This window comes from Theropithecus gelada, chromosome 12 (genome assembly GCF_003255815.1).
Source record: "Theropithecus gelada isolate Dixy chromosome 12, Tgel_1.0, whole genome shotgun sequence".
Taxonomy (NCBI): Eukaryota; Metazoa; Chordata; class Mammalia; order Primates; family Cercopithecidae; genus Theropithecus; species Theropithecus gelada.
In genome coordinates, this window is record NC_037680.1 from 74,037,335 (window position 1) to 74,054,084 (window position 16,750).

At 41.8% G+C, this 16,750-nt stretch overlaps 2 protein-coding genes across 3 annotated transcripts in view; both read right to left on the bottom strand.

Annotated features, from left to right (window-relative positions):
• Positions 1 to 16,750, bottom strand: part of RFTN2 (raftlin family member 2) — a 94,424-nt gene that overhangs the window by 30,709 nt on the left and 46,965 nt on the right. For both annotated transcript variants that reach the window (XM_025405282.1, XM_025405283.1), the window contains 2 exons: positions 9,313 to 9,434; positions 7,414 to 7,517 (listed from right to left, as the gene is read on the bottom strand). In XM_025405282.1, coding sequence (XP_025261067.1) covers positions 7,414 to 7,517; positions 9,313 to 9,434 — 226 coding nt within the window. The remainder of the gene's footprint in view (positions 1 to 7,413; positions 7,518 to 9,312; positions 9,435 to 16,750) is intronic.
• On the bottom strand, positions 14,452 to 16,131 carry LOC112636542 (glutamate dehydrogenase 1, mitochondrial-like). The gene is given in 3 exon segments (XM_025405281.1): positions 14,452 to 14,544; positions 14,546 to 15,987; positions 15,990 to 16,131. Coding segments are annotated over 3 exon segments (1,677 nt in total).

Below are 16,750 nucleotides of genomic sequence, written 5' to 3' on the forward strand. Positions count from 1 at the left end.
CTTTTGAGAAGTGTCTGTTCATATCCTTCACCCATTTTTTGATGGGGTTGTTTGTTTTTTTCTTGTAAATTTGTTTAAGTTGTTTGTAGATTCTGGATATTAGCCCTTTGTCAGATGGATAGATTGCAAAAATTTTCTCCCAATCTGTAGGTTGCTTGTTCATTCTGCTGATAGATTGTTTTGCTGTGCAGAAGCTCTTTAGTTTAATTAGATCTCATTTGTCAATTTTGGCTTTTGTTGCCGTTGCTTTTGGTGTTTTAGTCATGATGTCTTTTCCCATGCCTATGCCTGAATAGTATTGCCTAGATTTTCTTCTAGAGTTTTTATGGTTTTAGGTCTTACGTTTAAGTCTTTAATCCAACTTGAGTTAATTTTTGTATAAGGTGTAAGGAAAGGATCCAGTTTCAGCTTTCTGCATATGGCTAGCCAGTTTTTCCAGAACCATTTATTAAACAGGGAGTCCTTTCCCCATTGTTTGTTTTTGTCAGGTTTGTCAAAGATCAGATGGCTGTAGATGTGTGGTGTTATTTCTGAGGCCTCTGTTCTGTCCCATTGGTCTATATCTCTGTTTTGGTACCAGTACCATGCTGTTTTGGTTACAGTAGCCTTGTAGTATAGTTTGAAGTCAGGTAGCGTGATGCCTCCAGCTTTGTTCTTTTTCCTTAGTATTGCCTTTGTTATGTAGGCTCTTTTTTTGCTCCATATGAAATTTAAAGTAGTTTTTTTCCAATTCTGTGAAAAAAGTCAGTGGTAGCTTGATGGGGATGGCATTGAATCTATAAATTATTTTGGGCAATATGGCCATTTTCACGATTTTGATTCTTCCTATCCATGAGCATGGAATGTTCTTCCATTTGTTTGTGTCCTCTTTTATTTCCTTAAGCAGTGGTTTGTAGATCTCGTTGAAAGAGTCCTTTGCATCCCTTGTAAGTTGGATTCCTAGGTATTTTATTCTCTTTGTAGCAATTGTGAATGGGAGTTCACTCATGATTTGGCACTCTGTTTGTCTATTATTGGTGTACAGGAATGCTTGTGATTTTTGCACATTGATTTTGTATCCTGAGGCTTTGCTGAAGTTGCTTATCAGCTTAAGGAGATTTGGGGCTGAGACGATGGGGTTTTCTAAGCATACAATCATGTCATCTGCAAACAGAGGCAATTTGACCTCCTCTTTTCCTAATTGAATACCCTTTATTTCTTTCTGTTGCCTGATTGCCGTGGCCAGAACTTCCAATACTATGTTGAATAGGAGTGGTGAGAGAGGGCATCCTTGTCTTGTGCTAGTTTTCAAAGGGAATGCTTCCAGTTTTTGCCCATTCAGTATGATATTGGCTGTGGGTCTGTCATAAACAGCTCTTATTATTTTGAGATATGTTCCATCAATACCTAGTTTATTGAGAGTTTTTAGCATGAAGGGCTGTTGAATTTTGTCAAAGGCCTTTTCTGCATCTATTGAGATAATCATGTGGTTTTTGTCATTGGTTCTGTTTATGCGATGGATTACGTTTATTGATTTGTGTATATTGAACCAGCCTTGCATCCCAGGGATGAAGCCTATTTGATTGTGGTGGATAAGCTTTTTGATGTGCTGCTGGATTTGGTTTGCCAGTTTTTTATTGAGGATTTTCGTATCGTTGTTCATGAGGGATATTGGCCTAAAATTTTCTTTTTTTATTGTGTCTCTGCCAGGTTTTGGTATCAGGATGCTGCTGGCCTCAAAAATGAGTTAGGGAGGAGTCCCTCTTTTTCTATTGATTGAGATAGTTTCAGAAGGAATGATACCAGCTCCTCTTTGTACCTCTGGTAGAATTTGACTGTGAATCTGTCTGGTCCTGGACTTTTTTTGGTTGGTAGGCTATCAATTATTGCCTCAATTTCAGAACCTGTTATTGGTCTATTCAGAAATTCAACTTCTTCCTGGTTTAGTCTTGGGAGGGTGTATGCGTCCAGGAATTTATCCATTTCTTCTAGATTTTCTAGTTTATTTGCATAGAGGCATCTATAGTATTCTCTGATGGTAGTTTGTATCTCTGTGGGATTGGTGGTAATATCCCCTTTATCATTTTTTATTCTATCTATTTGATCCTTCTCTCTTTTCTTATTAGTCTGGCTAGTGGTCTCGGTCTATGTATTTTGTTGATCTTTTCAAAAAACCAGCTCCTGGATTCATTGATTTTTTTTTTTTTTTTTTTTTTGAGGCGGAGTCTCGCTCTGTCGCCCAGGCTGGAGTACAGTGGCGCGATCTCGGCTCACTGCAAGCTCCGCCTCCCGGGTTTACGCCATTCTCCTGCCTCAGCCTCCCAAGTAGCTGGGACTACAGGCGCCGCCACCACGCCCGGCTAATTTTTTTTTTGTATTTTTAGTAGAGACGGGGTTTCACTGTGTTAGCCAGGATGGTCTCGATCTCCTGACCTCGTGATCCGCCCACCTCGGCCTCCCAAAGTGCTGGGATTACAGGCTTGAGCCACCGCGCCCGGCCGATTCATTGATTTTTTGAAGGGTTTTTTGCGTTTCTGTCTCCTTCAGTTCTGCTCTGATCTTAGTTATTTCTTGCCTACTGCTAGCTTTTGAATTTGTTTCCTCTTGCTTCTCTAGTTCTTTTAATTGTGATGTTAGGGTATCGATTTTAGATCTTTCCTGCTTTCTCTTGTGGGCATTTAGTGCTATAAATTTCCCTCTATACACTGCTTTAAATGTGTCCCGGAGATTCTGGTACATTGTGTCTTTGTTCTCATTGGTTTCAAAGAGCATCTTTATTTCTGCCTTCATTTTGTTATTTACCCAATAGTCATTCAGGAGCAGGTTGTTCAGTTTCCACGTAGTTGTGAGGTTTTCAGTGAGTTTCTTAATCTTCAGTTCTAATTTGATTACACTGTGGTCTGAGAGACAGTTTGTTGTGATTTCTGTTCTTTTACATTTGCTGAGGAGTGTTTTACTTCCAATTATGAGGTCAATTTTAGAATAAGTGTGATGTGGTGCTGAGAAGAATGTATATTCTGTTGGTTTGGGGTGGAGAGTTCTGTAGTTGTCTATTAGGTCCACTTGAAGATCAGACTTTTTAATGTTCTCGGTATAGTATAACTTGATTCAACTGGACCAAAAGGCCCCTGCCTTTAAATTCTGCCTTCTAGATATAAATGAGTGCATGTCTTTCTCTATCCTGTGTTCTAAAGTTCCCTCTCTTTCTCTCACCCCCTCCCTTACCCTTCTCACTTTCTCTCTCTCAATGTAAGGTTAGAATTCCGTGTTTCCGAAAGTGCATCAAAATCGCTTTGGGATTCCTGTTACAATGCACATTCCTGCTCACACTCCAGAATTCGGAGAGGGAGCCATGCTGCTGTTCTTGAGGTAGCCAAACAGAGGGAACTTTGGCTCTTCCTTCCCCTTTATTTTGGTGGTTTTTTAAGGTCAACGATATGAGCTGCTAGCTCAGCTAGTTTGGTCCTCCACCAAATTTGCTCTGAAGAGTTTAGTGTCGACTTCCACCTTGAGCTCTTGAAGGGAAAAGGGATTGAGCCCATGGGTATTATTAATAGTGATAACGATTAAGAAGGGATTCTGGCATGTTTTCAGGACCGACAACAATAACTCTGGAATAATGTGGTGATATAAGATTACAGCATCATGACATTTCCATGGTAATGCAGTTTTAAACCTTACTGGTGAGATATTGTCTAGGGTAATTGAAGCAACAACTTTAACCTAGGGACACACTATATCTATGTAATCCAATAACAGGATATATTTGAGTGAGGGGAAAACATATATAGGCCCTTCAAGTATGGCTTAGGTGATAAAAGAGTAGGGAAAATGTTGAAATTACTTAAGACTCTATTGTTGCATATAAGACAAACATATATAAGGAAGAACGTTTTCACTGGCAGTAGTTTTAAGTTATGTTTTCAACATGTGGGCCACAAAAGGAAGATGATGATAGACGTTTGTTTTTCTGGGTTGAGAATATGTGTAAGCAGATATCTTAATAATGTCCTTATGTATTTCTGTTGCTTTTATTGTCTTGTCATCTTCAGTGCTGATTTTGTATATAGTGACCTACAGTATTTACATTTTCTGAAACATCCTGATTGAGGACAGGCCAAGCTATCATGCCTGAACACTGGTTTCAGCTTATCAGAAATTTTGGTTCTGCTAAGGATTAGGTCCCAAAACATTAGCCCTAATTCATTAGCCTAATATGCCTGGGCCCTGTATAGGTACTTTGCATGTATTATCTTAGTCATCGTGATAATCCACTAAAATTGATATTATTGTACCATTTTTCAGATAAGCAAATTTATCTTAAAAATGTCAGCTGACTTGCCCAAATCATACAGCTAGACAATGATGAAGCTATAATTAAAACAAGATCTGCTTAGCTCCAAAGCCTGGGCAGCTTGTAACCATTCCTCTAGTTTCAGAGACTAAAAGCTTCGGGCTCTATCCTCTACCTTGACCAAGGTCAACTGTATATAACATTTTTCTTTATTTGTAAAGATGACATAATTGACAATGATTACATCATTGTGTGTACTAAAGCAGCTAAGAACAGGATGTGACATGTCACAGGGACAGTATATTTGTGCAAGAATAAAAAGGCAGAGGATAAACAAGCTTTACCAACAATCCTTGTTACCAAACGACCTTCATCCTATATTTCCTATGTTGCAGGCACTTGGCAGGACTCCAATTACAAAATGCAAAGGAACAAAATAAACACCAATATTGCACAACGCTCCTTGGCATACAAAAGAAGAGTAGACATTGTGTGTTGTAGTGAGCCTCGTTGCATAATGGCAATTACTGTTAAAATTACATTTTTTGGCTACCTTCTATACAGAGTTAGTAGCAGATTCCTAAATGGAAATCTGCTAAATGGTGATGATGCTGCCCTCTAATCTCTTTAGTATTTGATGATCCCATCTAACTTTGACAGTTTAAAATGTCTCTTCTTTTTATAATTTTTTTTTTTTTTTGAGACGGAGTCTCGCTCTGTTGCCCAGGCTGGAGTGCAGTGGCGCAATCTCGGCTCACTGCAAGCTCCGCCTCCCAGGTTCATGTAATTCTCCTGCCTCAGCCTCCTGAGTAGCTGGGACTACAGGTGCCCACCACCACGCCCAGCTAATTTTTTGTATTTTTAGTAGAGATGGGGTTTCACCGTGTTAGCCAGGACGGTCTCGATCTCCTGACCACATGATCTGCCCGCCTTGGCCTTCCAAAGTGCTGGGATTACAGGCGTGAACCACTGTGCCTGGCCTGTCTCTTCTTTTTAATATTCCTATAGAACCTATAGACTAAGACACCTCAAGTAGCCCTTGATGAGTTACTGTATTATATTACACAATACATAAGCTTGATCTGCTCTGACCAGAATGTAAGCCCCTTGTTTTGTACGTACGAAACGTAAGCTTAACCAGCTCACAAGCTCCTTCAGGGCCAGAAACCATGTACAGCTTCCACATATTTTTATTGATTGATTGACTTTTTGCCTTTTAAATTTGAGTTTTAGAATTTAAAATTCAGAAAGGCGTGGCAGAGATAAGAGAAGGAGCGTCTGGATGCTGAGAAGAGTTTGGCTGGAGATGGTTGGAGAAGAGAGAGGCTGCTGGATGGTCAAACTCCAGGAGATGATCACCTTCCCACTGCATCCCACCTCCACCCTCAATAAAACCTGCACAATCACCATCCTCAATTCCCTGTGCAACTTGGTTCTTCCTGGACGCTGGACAAAGACCTAGGTACTGAGAGGACACTGAGCTGGTTAACACTTAAGCCGTCTGCAGATGGCAAAACTAAAAGAGCACTGTAACACATGCCTACTTGGGCTTTGGGAGTCGCAGGCACCCACCCCTAGACGCTACCATGGGGCCAGAGCCCCAGAGCACTTGTCCCAGCTCCTGCAACTGCCCATCTGTGTGCTTCCCCTCCCCTAAGTGGTTTGAGCATGCAGAGGGTGAACAGATAAGCCACACCCCTGTTACACGTCCTGCAAGGTTGGGGGCAGGGGTATCAGGGAATTCTCCTGTTTCATGAAGACTGAATCTTGAGAATTACCACTGTTCTGTTATTTGATAGGTATGTCACAGAGTAGAAGAGGTTGGGAAATCATGCTTCCAGGAGTCATCACTCAATTTGAGAACAGTTACTACAGAGCTCTGGGAAGAAAAGTAGATTAATTGCTTTGCTTACTTCAAACATTCCTTTTTTGTTCTTTAAACTTGAGTATCTTTACTTTATATCCACCTTAATTCCTTTCTCTACCTGAAGAAGGTGTGGCTTTTCTTTTTTTTTTTTTTTTTTTTGTTTGAGACCGAGTCTGGCTCTGTGGCCCAGGCTGGAGTGCAGTGGCACGATCTCAGCTCACTGCAAGCTCCAGCTCCCGGGTTCACGCCATTCTCCTGCCTCAGCCTCCCGGGTAGCTGGGACTACAGGCGCCTGCCACCTCGCCCGGCTAGTTTTTTGTATTTTTAGTAGAGATGGGGTTTCACCTCGTTAGCCAGGATGGTCTCGATCTCCTGACCTCATGATCCGCCCATCTCAGCCTCCCAAAGTGCTGGGATTACAGGCTTGAGCCACCGCGCCTGGCCTAGGTGTGGCTTTTCAGATAAAGCCATGCCAATCAAAGATTTTTAAATGTGGGATACTGGGATACTGGACAGGGCTAAGTTGCTAAACTGGGAAGGTCAGAGAAGGTGAGTGAAGTGGGTTAGACTAAGGAAGGGGAGGTTGCCTTCCTTAGTCACACCTGCCAATCACTCAGACTCTGCTAAAAGGGAAGGCCCAGTTGGTACTGTGCTGTCCTCTGCAGGTAGTCACCTGTCCAGGCAGGACAGCCTTGGCAGCCAGTCATTTCCTGGATGCCAAAGCAGGCAGAGGACACATCTCTGGGTCCCAGGCATAGCAAAGCATTTTACATAATGACTTACTTGGTCTCTGTTTCCCTCTCTCAAAAAAGTAAGATTCAATTTTTCCTTTCCAAGAAAGTTAGTAAAAGGAGAAAAGGAAAAGGAAAATTAGTATTTATAAAATATTGGCATTTGGTTTTAATGTAGGTATTTATTTTAATGGAAACAGCTACCAAGTCCATGTGCCAAGGGGAACTAACTCACCACACTGGAGGGGAGGTGGCAGAAGCGCTCCTCCATCCTGCTCACTTCGGAACCCTACTGTGTCCTAAACCAGGCTGTGTGCTGGGGTGGGGACAGTTTTGCACATGTGCTGCAGAGCCTAACAGCTTATACATCTATAATGCTAAGGACTAGATTTACTAACCTCTAAGGTCCATAAAATCAAATTAGAAGCTCAGTGAAATGTTTTCTGTAGGCATTAAACAAATATTTGTTGAATTGAACTATCTAACAAATGAAGTCATATATTAGAATTAAGTGATAGTATGTAAGGATGCTTTTGCCTTACCTGTCATGTCTCAATACAGGTGTGGGCAACACGCTTGTCAGAAGCCATCCGAATTCAGCCAGAGTGTGCAGCAGAGGGCCATAATCTGTTTTGATTTCACATCCCTGCATGAATAAGCATAAGAACTCATACTCTAATGGCAAAGACAACCAACTACACAATTACAACAAAGGGTGATACGTGTTAGGATGAGGGGAGTTCACTTTCATCCGTTGCAGCCTTCCTGGGCTTCATGTTCTGCTCTGCTTCCTTCTAATAATTGAACCAAGTTAGAAACACTGGTAAAGGAGAGAGGTTTCCATCCCGTTGTCCGAAGTTTGGGCCTTCCTTTGGTCTTGTTAGGGCAGTGGTTCCGGAAATTTAATATATGGGGTTGGGAAGCTGGGAATCTGCATTTTATTTTATTTTATTTTAAGAGAGGGTCTCATTCCTCCATCCGGGCTAGGGTGCAGTGGCACAATCATAACTCACTTTAACCTCAATTTTCTGGGCTCAAACTATCCTCCTGCCTCTGCCGCCTGAGGAACTGGGACTACAGGTGCATGACACTATGCCTGGTTACTTCTTAAATTTTTTTGTAGAGATGGGGTCTCACTATGTTGCCCAGGCTGGTCTTGAACTCTCAGGCTCAAGTTATCCTCCCATTTCACCTCCCTAAAGTGCTGGGTTACAGGTGTGAGCCTCTGTGCCAGGCAGAGTCTGCATTTTCACATGAGCTCCTTAGGGGATTTGGATCCAAGAAGTTTCTAGAACACATTTTCAGAAACACTGGTCTAGGGACCAGGAAGTGAGGACAAGAGTGGAACCCTACTGTGTCCTAAATACCACTATCGTGGTATTGAAGATGAGAGGTGCTTGGGTGTGGGGAGTCTTTTCACCACTTTTTACTTAATTTGGAATTGAGTTTTGCTTGGAGCTTTACCTCTTCCCCCAAATCCTTTTTCCCCACTCAGTGGGTTTTCTGGTTTCTTTGAAAATGGGCTATGTCTCTTAACCTGTGTACGGTCAGAAAGGTAAAAGTGCCCCTGAAACAGCCTGTCAGGGAAGGCCTCACACACAAAACAGAATATACCTGAATTCAGTGTGTACACCTCAAGGGCAGTCCATTCAGTGACATCTGAATTCAGGGAGCACAACATCAGCAGCAATGTCATCTCTGATTGTGAAGGACAATGCTGTGTGTACATGTTTGGCCTGGTGAGAGAGAGAACATCTTTTGGATATTTTTGCCTTTGAAAGTCGTTCATAAGGTTAAAAAAACCTCAGTCACATTGGTTGATTGGAGACAAAACACTAGGTGAGGGACTGAATTTTTTTATTTCAATCAGTTGCCACAGAATGCTGTAAAGAGAAGCTCAGTGCCAGGAGATGTTTTTTTGGCTTAAAATTTTTGGGAACTTACTGCTACTTATGCATAGTTAATTATTTCTCTATCTTGCAAAAACATTTAACATTGGATAAAGCAAATTACCTTTTCACAAATCTGAAAGAAGTGTGTTCATGCATTTGTGATGAGATTCTAAACACTAAACAAATATGTGTTTAAGGATACTGCATGTGCCAGGCACTGAAGAGCTTTAACATGTAAAATAAAATATGTATAGCCTGGGCAACATGGCGAGACCCTATCTCTACAAAAAATGCAAAAAAATTAGCTGAGTATGGTGGTGCATGCCTGTAGTCCCAGCTACCTGGGAGGCTGAGGTTGGAGAATCACCTGGGCCAGGGGAAGTTAAGGCTGCAGTGAACTGTGATGCACTCCAGCCTGGGTGACAGAGTAAGACCCTGTCTCAAAAAACAAAAAACAAAAAACAAAAAAAACCCCAAACCAAACATATATATATTATATATATTATATTTATATATGTAAAGCTAAATTGTCAGAAAACTGCAGCTCACCTCAATAACAGTCCATTGTTCTACTACGATGGCATCATTTCCTTTCCTACTAGAACCTGGAACTCCAGAACCTTCTTCTTCATAGATAAAAAATCCTTCCAAAGATTTAGGCAAATGTTCCCCTGTGAGGAAGAGGATACAATTAAGAAGGGTTGTAAATACTAAGTGGCTCGTAAAACCATCTAAATCCTTAAATAACCCACATAGGAAACTGAAGGAAAAACATTGCAATTAAAAAACATTTGTTTTGGCGGAATCAATAATATCCTTCTCCTCATGGAAAGTTTTTCTTTCTCCCCAAAGATCAACAGTTTTTTTTTTCACTTCACTGAATTAAAATCCAACTATACACATAAAAACTACAATAGCAAAAACAAGATAAAATAGTGTGGCACAGTGAGAAGCGAGTGGAAAATCAATCTAAAAGGCCTCTGGAAGTGCTCTTCATTTTGAAATCAAAATTTGGTTGCGGGTCTATCCGTTGTATGCATGTTAATTATACCATTAAGAGAAACAGCATAAAAATGTTAATATTGGAAATTAAAGGCATGATATTAAAATTAATGCTAGGTAAGTTTACTTCAAAAGACCTAAACACGGAACAATTCTTTACCTCATCGATGGGTTAAAAGGGAAAAAAAAGAAAAACAGGGACAGGAAGACCCTAAACAGAAGTCATTGTCAAAAGAATTCCTGCTGGGAAGGAAGTTTTAAGGGAGGGCCTCTTTGACTTTTTCTTGAATAGTTGACAATAACCAGCTGGCCTACACAAACTGATTTTATGGAAGTTCTTTTGTCTCCTATTTTGCTATAGGAGACATTTTTCCCATGCTCATGTGCTGGTTAATTAAACATTTCGGTTTCTGTGCAGCACAATGTCACATTGAAGTTTCCCTGGTTGACAGCTCTCTAAATTCTAAAGGTCTGAAAAGTTTTCAAATGATCTTTTAAGCTTAAAGATAAAAAAGACAAAAGTAATTTTAATGTAATTTTCTGTTTTAATTTTTATTATCAGGCTATAAATTTTAAGAGATAAATCATTATTATTATTATTTTTTAAATTATTATTATACTTTAAGTTCTAGGGTACATGTGCATAACGTGCAGGTTTGTTACATATGTATACTTGTGCCATGTTGGTGTGCTGCACCCATCAACTCGTCGGCACCCATCAGCTCGTCATTTACATCAGGTATAACTCCCAATGCAATCCCTCCCTCCTCCCCCCTCCCCATGATAGGCCCCGGTGTGTGATGTTCCCCTTCCCGAGTCCAAGTGATCTCATTGTTCAGTTCCCACCTATGAGTGAGAACATGCAGTGTTTGGTTTTCTGTTCTTGCAATAGTTTGCTGAGAATGATGGTTTCCAGCTACATCCATGACCCTACAAAGGACACAAACTCATCCTTTTTTATGGCTGCATAGTATTAAACCATTATTATTATTTTTTTGACATCATTCATGGTTACGGCAGAACACCATGAAGAATTTGCATTGTTCAGAGTGGTTCCCAAGAACCCAGTAGGCTGGGCGCAGTGGCTCACTCCTGTAATCCCAACACTTTGGGAGGCCGAGGCAGGCAGATCACCTGAGGTCAGGAGTTCGAGACCAGCCTGACCAACATGGAGAAACCCCATATCTACTGAAAATACAAAATTAGCTGGGCATGGTGGCGCATGCCTGTAATCCTGGCTACTTGGGAAGTAGAGGCAGGAGAATCACTTGAACCTGGGAGGCAGATATTGCGGTGAGCCGAGATCGTGCCATTGCACGTCAGCCTGGATGACAGAGCAAGACTCCATCTCAAAAACAAAAGAAAACAAAAAGAAAAATGAAAAACAAACAAAAAAACCAGTAAAGTTTAGTTTCCTAGTTCAAATTGGTTTTCTAATTACCGTATATATTTCATTTCCTTTAAATGTACTTATTTACCATCACACCAAAGTGACCAGTGGAATCAAATCTGTTTCTGATTGAAAGTTTAGGGCATCACTAGATCATCTTTACAATTGTACATGCCCCAAGTTCCCTTTTAGAGGTATGTGTTTTAAAATTAGTTGTATGCTGTGATAATTACACAGTTAATTATAATCTCCTCCTTTTTTACTTTGGGATTATGTAATGTGAAAACTCTGGGCTTTGTGGCTCCAGGTCTGTTTTCTTGCTCTCAGTATTTGAAGACACTAGCACAGTCCTACCTTGCTTTATTGTGCTTTGCTTTACTGTTTTGCAGATATTGTTTTTTTTTTTTCAAATTGAAGGTTTGTGGCAATCCTGCATTGAGCAAGTCTATTAGTGCCATTTTTCCAAAGGTGTGTACTCACTTCATGTCTTGGTGTCACATTTTAATAATTCTTGCAATATTTCAATGGTTTTCATTATTATTCTGTCTGTTATGGTGGTCTGTGATCAATGATCTTTGATGTTACTATTGTAATTGTTTTGGGCCACCGGGAACCATGCCCATATAAAACGGCGAATTTAATTGATAAATGTTGTGGGAGTTCTGACTGCTCCACTGACTGGCCCTCCCCCCATCTCTGTCCCTCTCCTTGAGCCCCCCATTCCCTGAAATTAGGCCAATGAATAACTCTGAAACAGCCTCTAGGTGTTCAAGTGAAAAGAAGAGTCACAAGTTTCTTATTTTAAATCGAAAGCTGGGAATCATTATTAAGCTTAGTGAGGAAGACATGTCAAAGCTGAGACAGGCAGTGAAGTAGGCCTCTTGTGTCAGTTAGCCAAGTTGTGAATGTAAGGGAAAAGTTCTTGAAGGAAAATAAAAGTGAATGAATGATAAGAAAGCAAAACAGAATTCTTGATGATATGGAGACAGTTTTAATGGTTTGGATAGAAGATCAAACCAGCCACAAGCAGTCCCTTAAGCCAAAGTCTAATCCAGAGCAAGATCCTAACTCTATTCCATTCTATGAAGGCTGAGAGAGGTGAGGAAGCTGTGGAAGAAAAGTTGGAAGCCGACAGAGGTTGGTTCATAAAGTTTAAGGAAAGAAGCTGTCTCTATAACATAAAATTGCAAGGCGAAGGAGCAAGTGCTGATGTGGAAGCTACAGCAAGTTATCTAGAAGATCCAGCTAAGAGAATAGATAAAGGTGGCTACACAAAATTACAGATTTTTATTTATTTATTATTTATTTATTTATTTTGAGACAGGGTCTCACTCTTTCACTCAGGCTGGGGTATGGTGGCGTGATCTCGGCTCACTGCAACCTCTACCTCCCCAGGCTCAAGCGATTCTCCTGCCTCAGTGTTCCAAGTAGCTGAGATTACAGGTGCATGCCACCACACCCAGCTAATTTTTGTTTTTTTAGTAGAGATGGGGTTTCACCATGTTAGCCAGGCTGGTCTCGAACTCCGGATCTCAAATTATCCACCTGCCTCAGTCTCCCAAAGTGTTGGGATTACAGGTGTGAGCCACCGTGCCCGGCCTAAAACTACAGATTTTCAATGTCAGTAAAACAACCTTATAGTGGAAGATGTCATCCAGGACTTTCATTGCTAGAGAGGGGGAGTCAATGCCGGGCTTCAAAGCTTCATAGGACAGGTTAACTCTCTTGTTAGGGACTAATGCAGCTGGTGACTTTAAGTTGAAGCCAATGCTTATTTACTACTCTAAAAATCCTAGGGCCCTTAAGAATTACGCTAAATCTACTCTGCCTGTGATCTAGACATGGAAAACAAAGCCTGGATGACAGCACATCTGTTTATAGTATGGTTTACTGAATATTTTAAGCCCACTATTCAGACCTACTGCTTGGAAAAAAAGATACCTTTCAAAATATTATGCTTATTGACAACGTACTTGATCACCTAAGAGCTCCGATCAAGATATACAAGAAGATTAATGTTTTCTTTTCTTTTCTTTTTTTTGAAAACATAGACTTTTAATAACTGCTTTTATCACCAGGTTAAGCCATGCAGTTATGAAGTAGTTAGAAATTTCTGAAAGGGTGCTATAGTTAAAAGAAAAAAAAGCTGATTCTTACACATATATTATCTAGCACTTCATGGGGACACTACTGTTCAAAAGGCCCTGACCAAATAACTCCCAAATGAAACACTCAACCCAAGGTTGTTTTCAGCCCACTGCTAACGAAGCTGGGTGCAGAATGCAAAGCCTCTAAAAGGAGAGGACGCAAAGTCAGGTGAGTAGGGCCATTGGCAATGCTGAGAGCCAGCCAGACTCCAAACAGGGAGTCTGGTTTTTTTCTGGGACACTCTACTTGAATTATTGTTTAATTAGTCAACCATAGATCTTCAAAAGAGACCAATTAGTTAACATGATAAAAAGGTTACTGCATTCTTTGGACTAGGTGTCATAATTATAGTTAGCAAATTCTGACAGTTTTAATGAAAATAGCCTCCACCATTTTGCAAGTATGAAGATAACTTATTTATCCACAGGGCTTTTAATGTCTGCTGAACAGCAATACATGACTGATAAGCTATAAATGACACTGTTTTATGATAGAAAAATACTAGTTTTTTTCATTTGTTATTTTAATAGGCATTCACTGTTTGAGTCAAGGTTAGGCTTGTTAAGTGATTAAAAGCAATTTTATGACAGCAGCATGTACTTATTTTATTCTAAAAGAATAAAACTGATAAACAGAAACAGTTTTTATATTTGTTTGCAACCTGCAAAATTGAGTTATTTTGCTGATATAAAACACTAAGAACTCACTTGAGGACCATGCCACCTTCTGAAAAGGCCACACACCTACTTCTTAAATGGGTTACAGTTACAGTGTGTCCCACACTCGTCCAGAGCGTAAGTGAGCAACTGACTGCTCTTGACTGTCCCTTCCCCAGCAATAGCACTGATTGTGTTGGGGACAGCCACAGAGCAAAGCTGCACAGCCAGATGGAGGAGACTTTATTTAAAGGCAAAATACCAAAATGGCTCTCTGGTGTAGGTGATTTCTACTTTCACACTCAGCTTGTACATGATCCCCTAACCTTAATTTCTTTCTCCTTAAGGGGCTGATTTGGACTGACTTGTTGAGAATGGTATCCATTATTAATGTCAGGAGGGAAAGGGATTTCTGTGGTTACATGTAAATTTGTGATAGGTCTGCAGAAGTTACAGGTGAAGAGGGCAGTGAGGAAGTCAGCCACGATCCATCTATGTGAAGGTCATACCAGCTTCATTGTACACTTTGAAGACTTTCTCAATGGCATTGACATAGGCAGCTATTCTCCGGTCCAATCCCAGGTTAGTTATACTTCATGACTGTGCACATAATTTGCCTGGTAGAACGCTCCATTGTGTATGCTAAGCCAGAGTGCACGATGTCTTTCTCAGATGCACCCGATATCCTGTCTTGGATCTCTGCTGTGGATACAATGGGAACAGTTCCACCATGCTTTCCAAATTTTCCTTCTAAACTCTTTTGAACAGACATGAGCAAGTTGTAGTTAGAATCCCTTTCATATTTGAAGGTCAAATGGCCATAGCTGACATGATTCAGATTCTTCAGCCACTCAAAGTAAGATACTGTCACTCCTCCAGCATTCAAGTAGAGATCTGGAATAACCACAATGTTTCTCTCCAGGAAGATCTTGTCAGTTTCTGGAGTTGTTGGCCCATTGGCACCTTCAGCAATGATCTTGGCTTTGACTCTGGGTGCATTGGATTTGGTCAACGGCTTCTCACTGGCAGCTGGAATCAGTATGTCACAGTTGGCCTCCAAGATGCTTCCTTCATAGGGCTTTACCCTGGGGAAGCCCAGAATGGACCCATGTTGCAATTTGAAGTCTTCCAGTTCCTTTGGGTCAATACCATCTGGATTCCACATGCTCCCATCAGACTCACCAACAGCAATACATTTAGCACCAAAACGATGTAAATATCTCATGGAATGTAGGCCCACATTACCAAATCCCTGAACAACAAATGTTTTATCTCCAAACCCTGGTGTCATTCCTAAAATGCTCATGTAAGAAGCTTCATTGAAGAAGTTTTCAATCTCACGGAAGACACCACGGCCAGTAGCAGAGATGCGTCCATGGATTCCCCCTTGGCTGATGGGTTTACCAGTAACACAGGCGTGTGCATTAATGTCATAGTGCCCTTTGGTGCTGGCATAGGTATCAGCGATCTAGGACATCTCCCCCTCACCTTTGCTCATGTCTGGGGCAGGCACATCAATGCCAGGACCAATACAGCCCTTCTTTGCTAGCTCCATGGTGAGCCTCCTTGTGATCTTTTCCAATTCATTATCGGTATAGTTCTTGGGATTGATCTTAACACCAGCTTTAGCAGCCCCAAATGGCACATCAACCACTGCACACTTGTATGTCATCAGAGAAGCCAAAGCTTTTACTTCATCTACACTCTCATCAGTGCTGTAACAGATACCTCCCCTGCAGGGCGTGCGGTGCTGGCTGTGCTGGGCTCGGCAGCCTTCGATGACCTCCCAGGAGCGGTCGTTGCGCCGGATGGGGAAGGAGAGACTCAGCACTTGGATGCAGGGCTTGATGATCCGCAGGATGCCGCGCACCCGGTTCCGCTTCTGCTCCTCGCTCTCACGGGTTCTCAGGTCCTCCACCAGCTTGTCCTCCACGATGCTGGCGCCGCGGTCGAAGAAGTCCTCCACCATCTTGAAGAAGTTGGGGTCGCCCTCGCGGTCGGCCACCGCCTCGCTGTAGTGGCGCCGGGCGCCAATGCGAGCCCCGGCTGCGGGGCGGCGGCGGGCTGTCCCCGGGCCTGGCCCAGCAACGCGGCGGAGTCTGCGGCCGCTGAGCCCAGCGCTGCGGGCCCGGCCCGGTACAGCAGCAGCGCCTCGCCCAGGCAGCGGTACATGGCGCCAGGCGGAGGGGAGGTGCGTGACGGTCGCGGAACAGGCGCGCTTTCTCAGAGTCCCCGCTACTAGGAAGGAAGAAGATTAATGTTTTCATGCCTACTAACACAACATCCATTCTGCAGCCCATGGATCAAGGAGCCATTTTGACTTTCAAGTCATCTATTTAAGGAATACATTTTGTAAGGCTATAGCTGCCATGGATAGTAATTCCTCTGATGGATCTGGGCAAAATAAATTAAAACCTTCTGGAGAGGATTCACTATTCTAGATACCATTAAGAACATTTATGATTCATGGGAGGAGGTCAAAATATCAACATGAACAGGAGTTTGAAAGAGGTTGACTCCAGTTTTCATGGATGACTTTGAGGGGTTCATGTGGTGAAAATAGAGCTAGAATTAGAAGTGGAGCCTAAAGATGGGACTAAATTGCTGCAATCTCGTAGTAAAGCCTGAATGGATGAGGAGTTGCTTCTTATGGATGAGCAAAGAAAGAAAGTGGGTTCTTACTTTTTTTGTTGTTGTTTTTTTGAGATGGAGTCTCACTCTGTTGCCCAGGCTGGAGTGCAGTGGCACGATCTCGGCTCACTGCAACCTCCACTTCCCAGGTTCAAGTGAT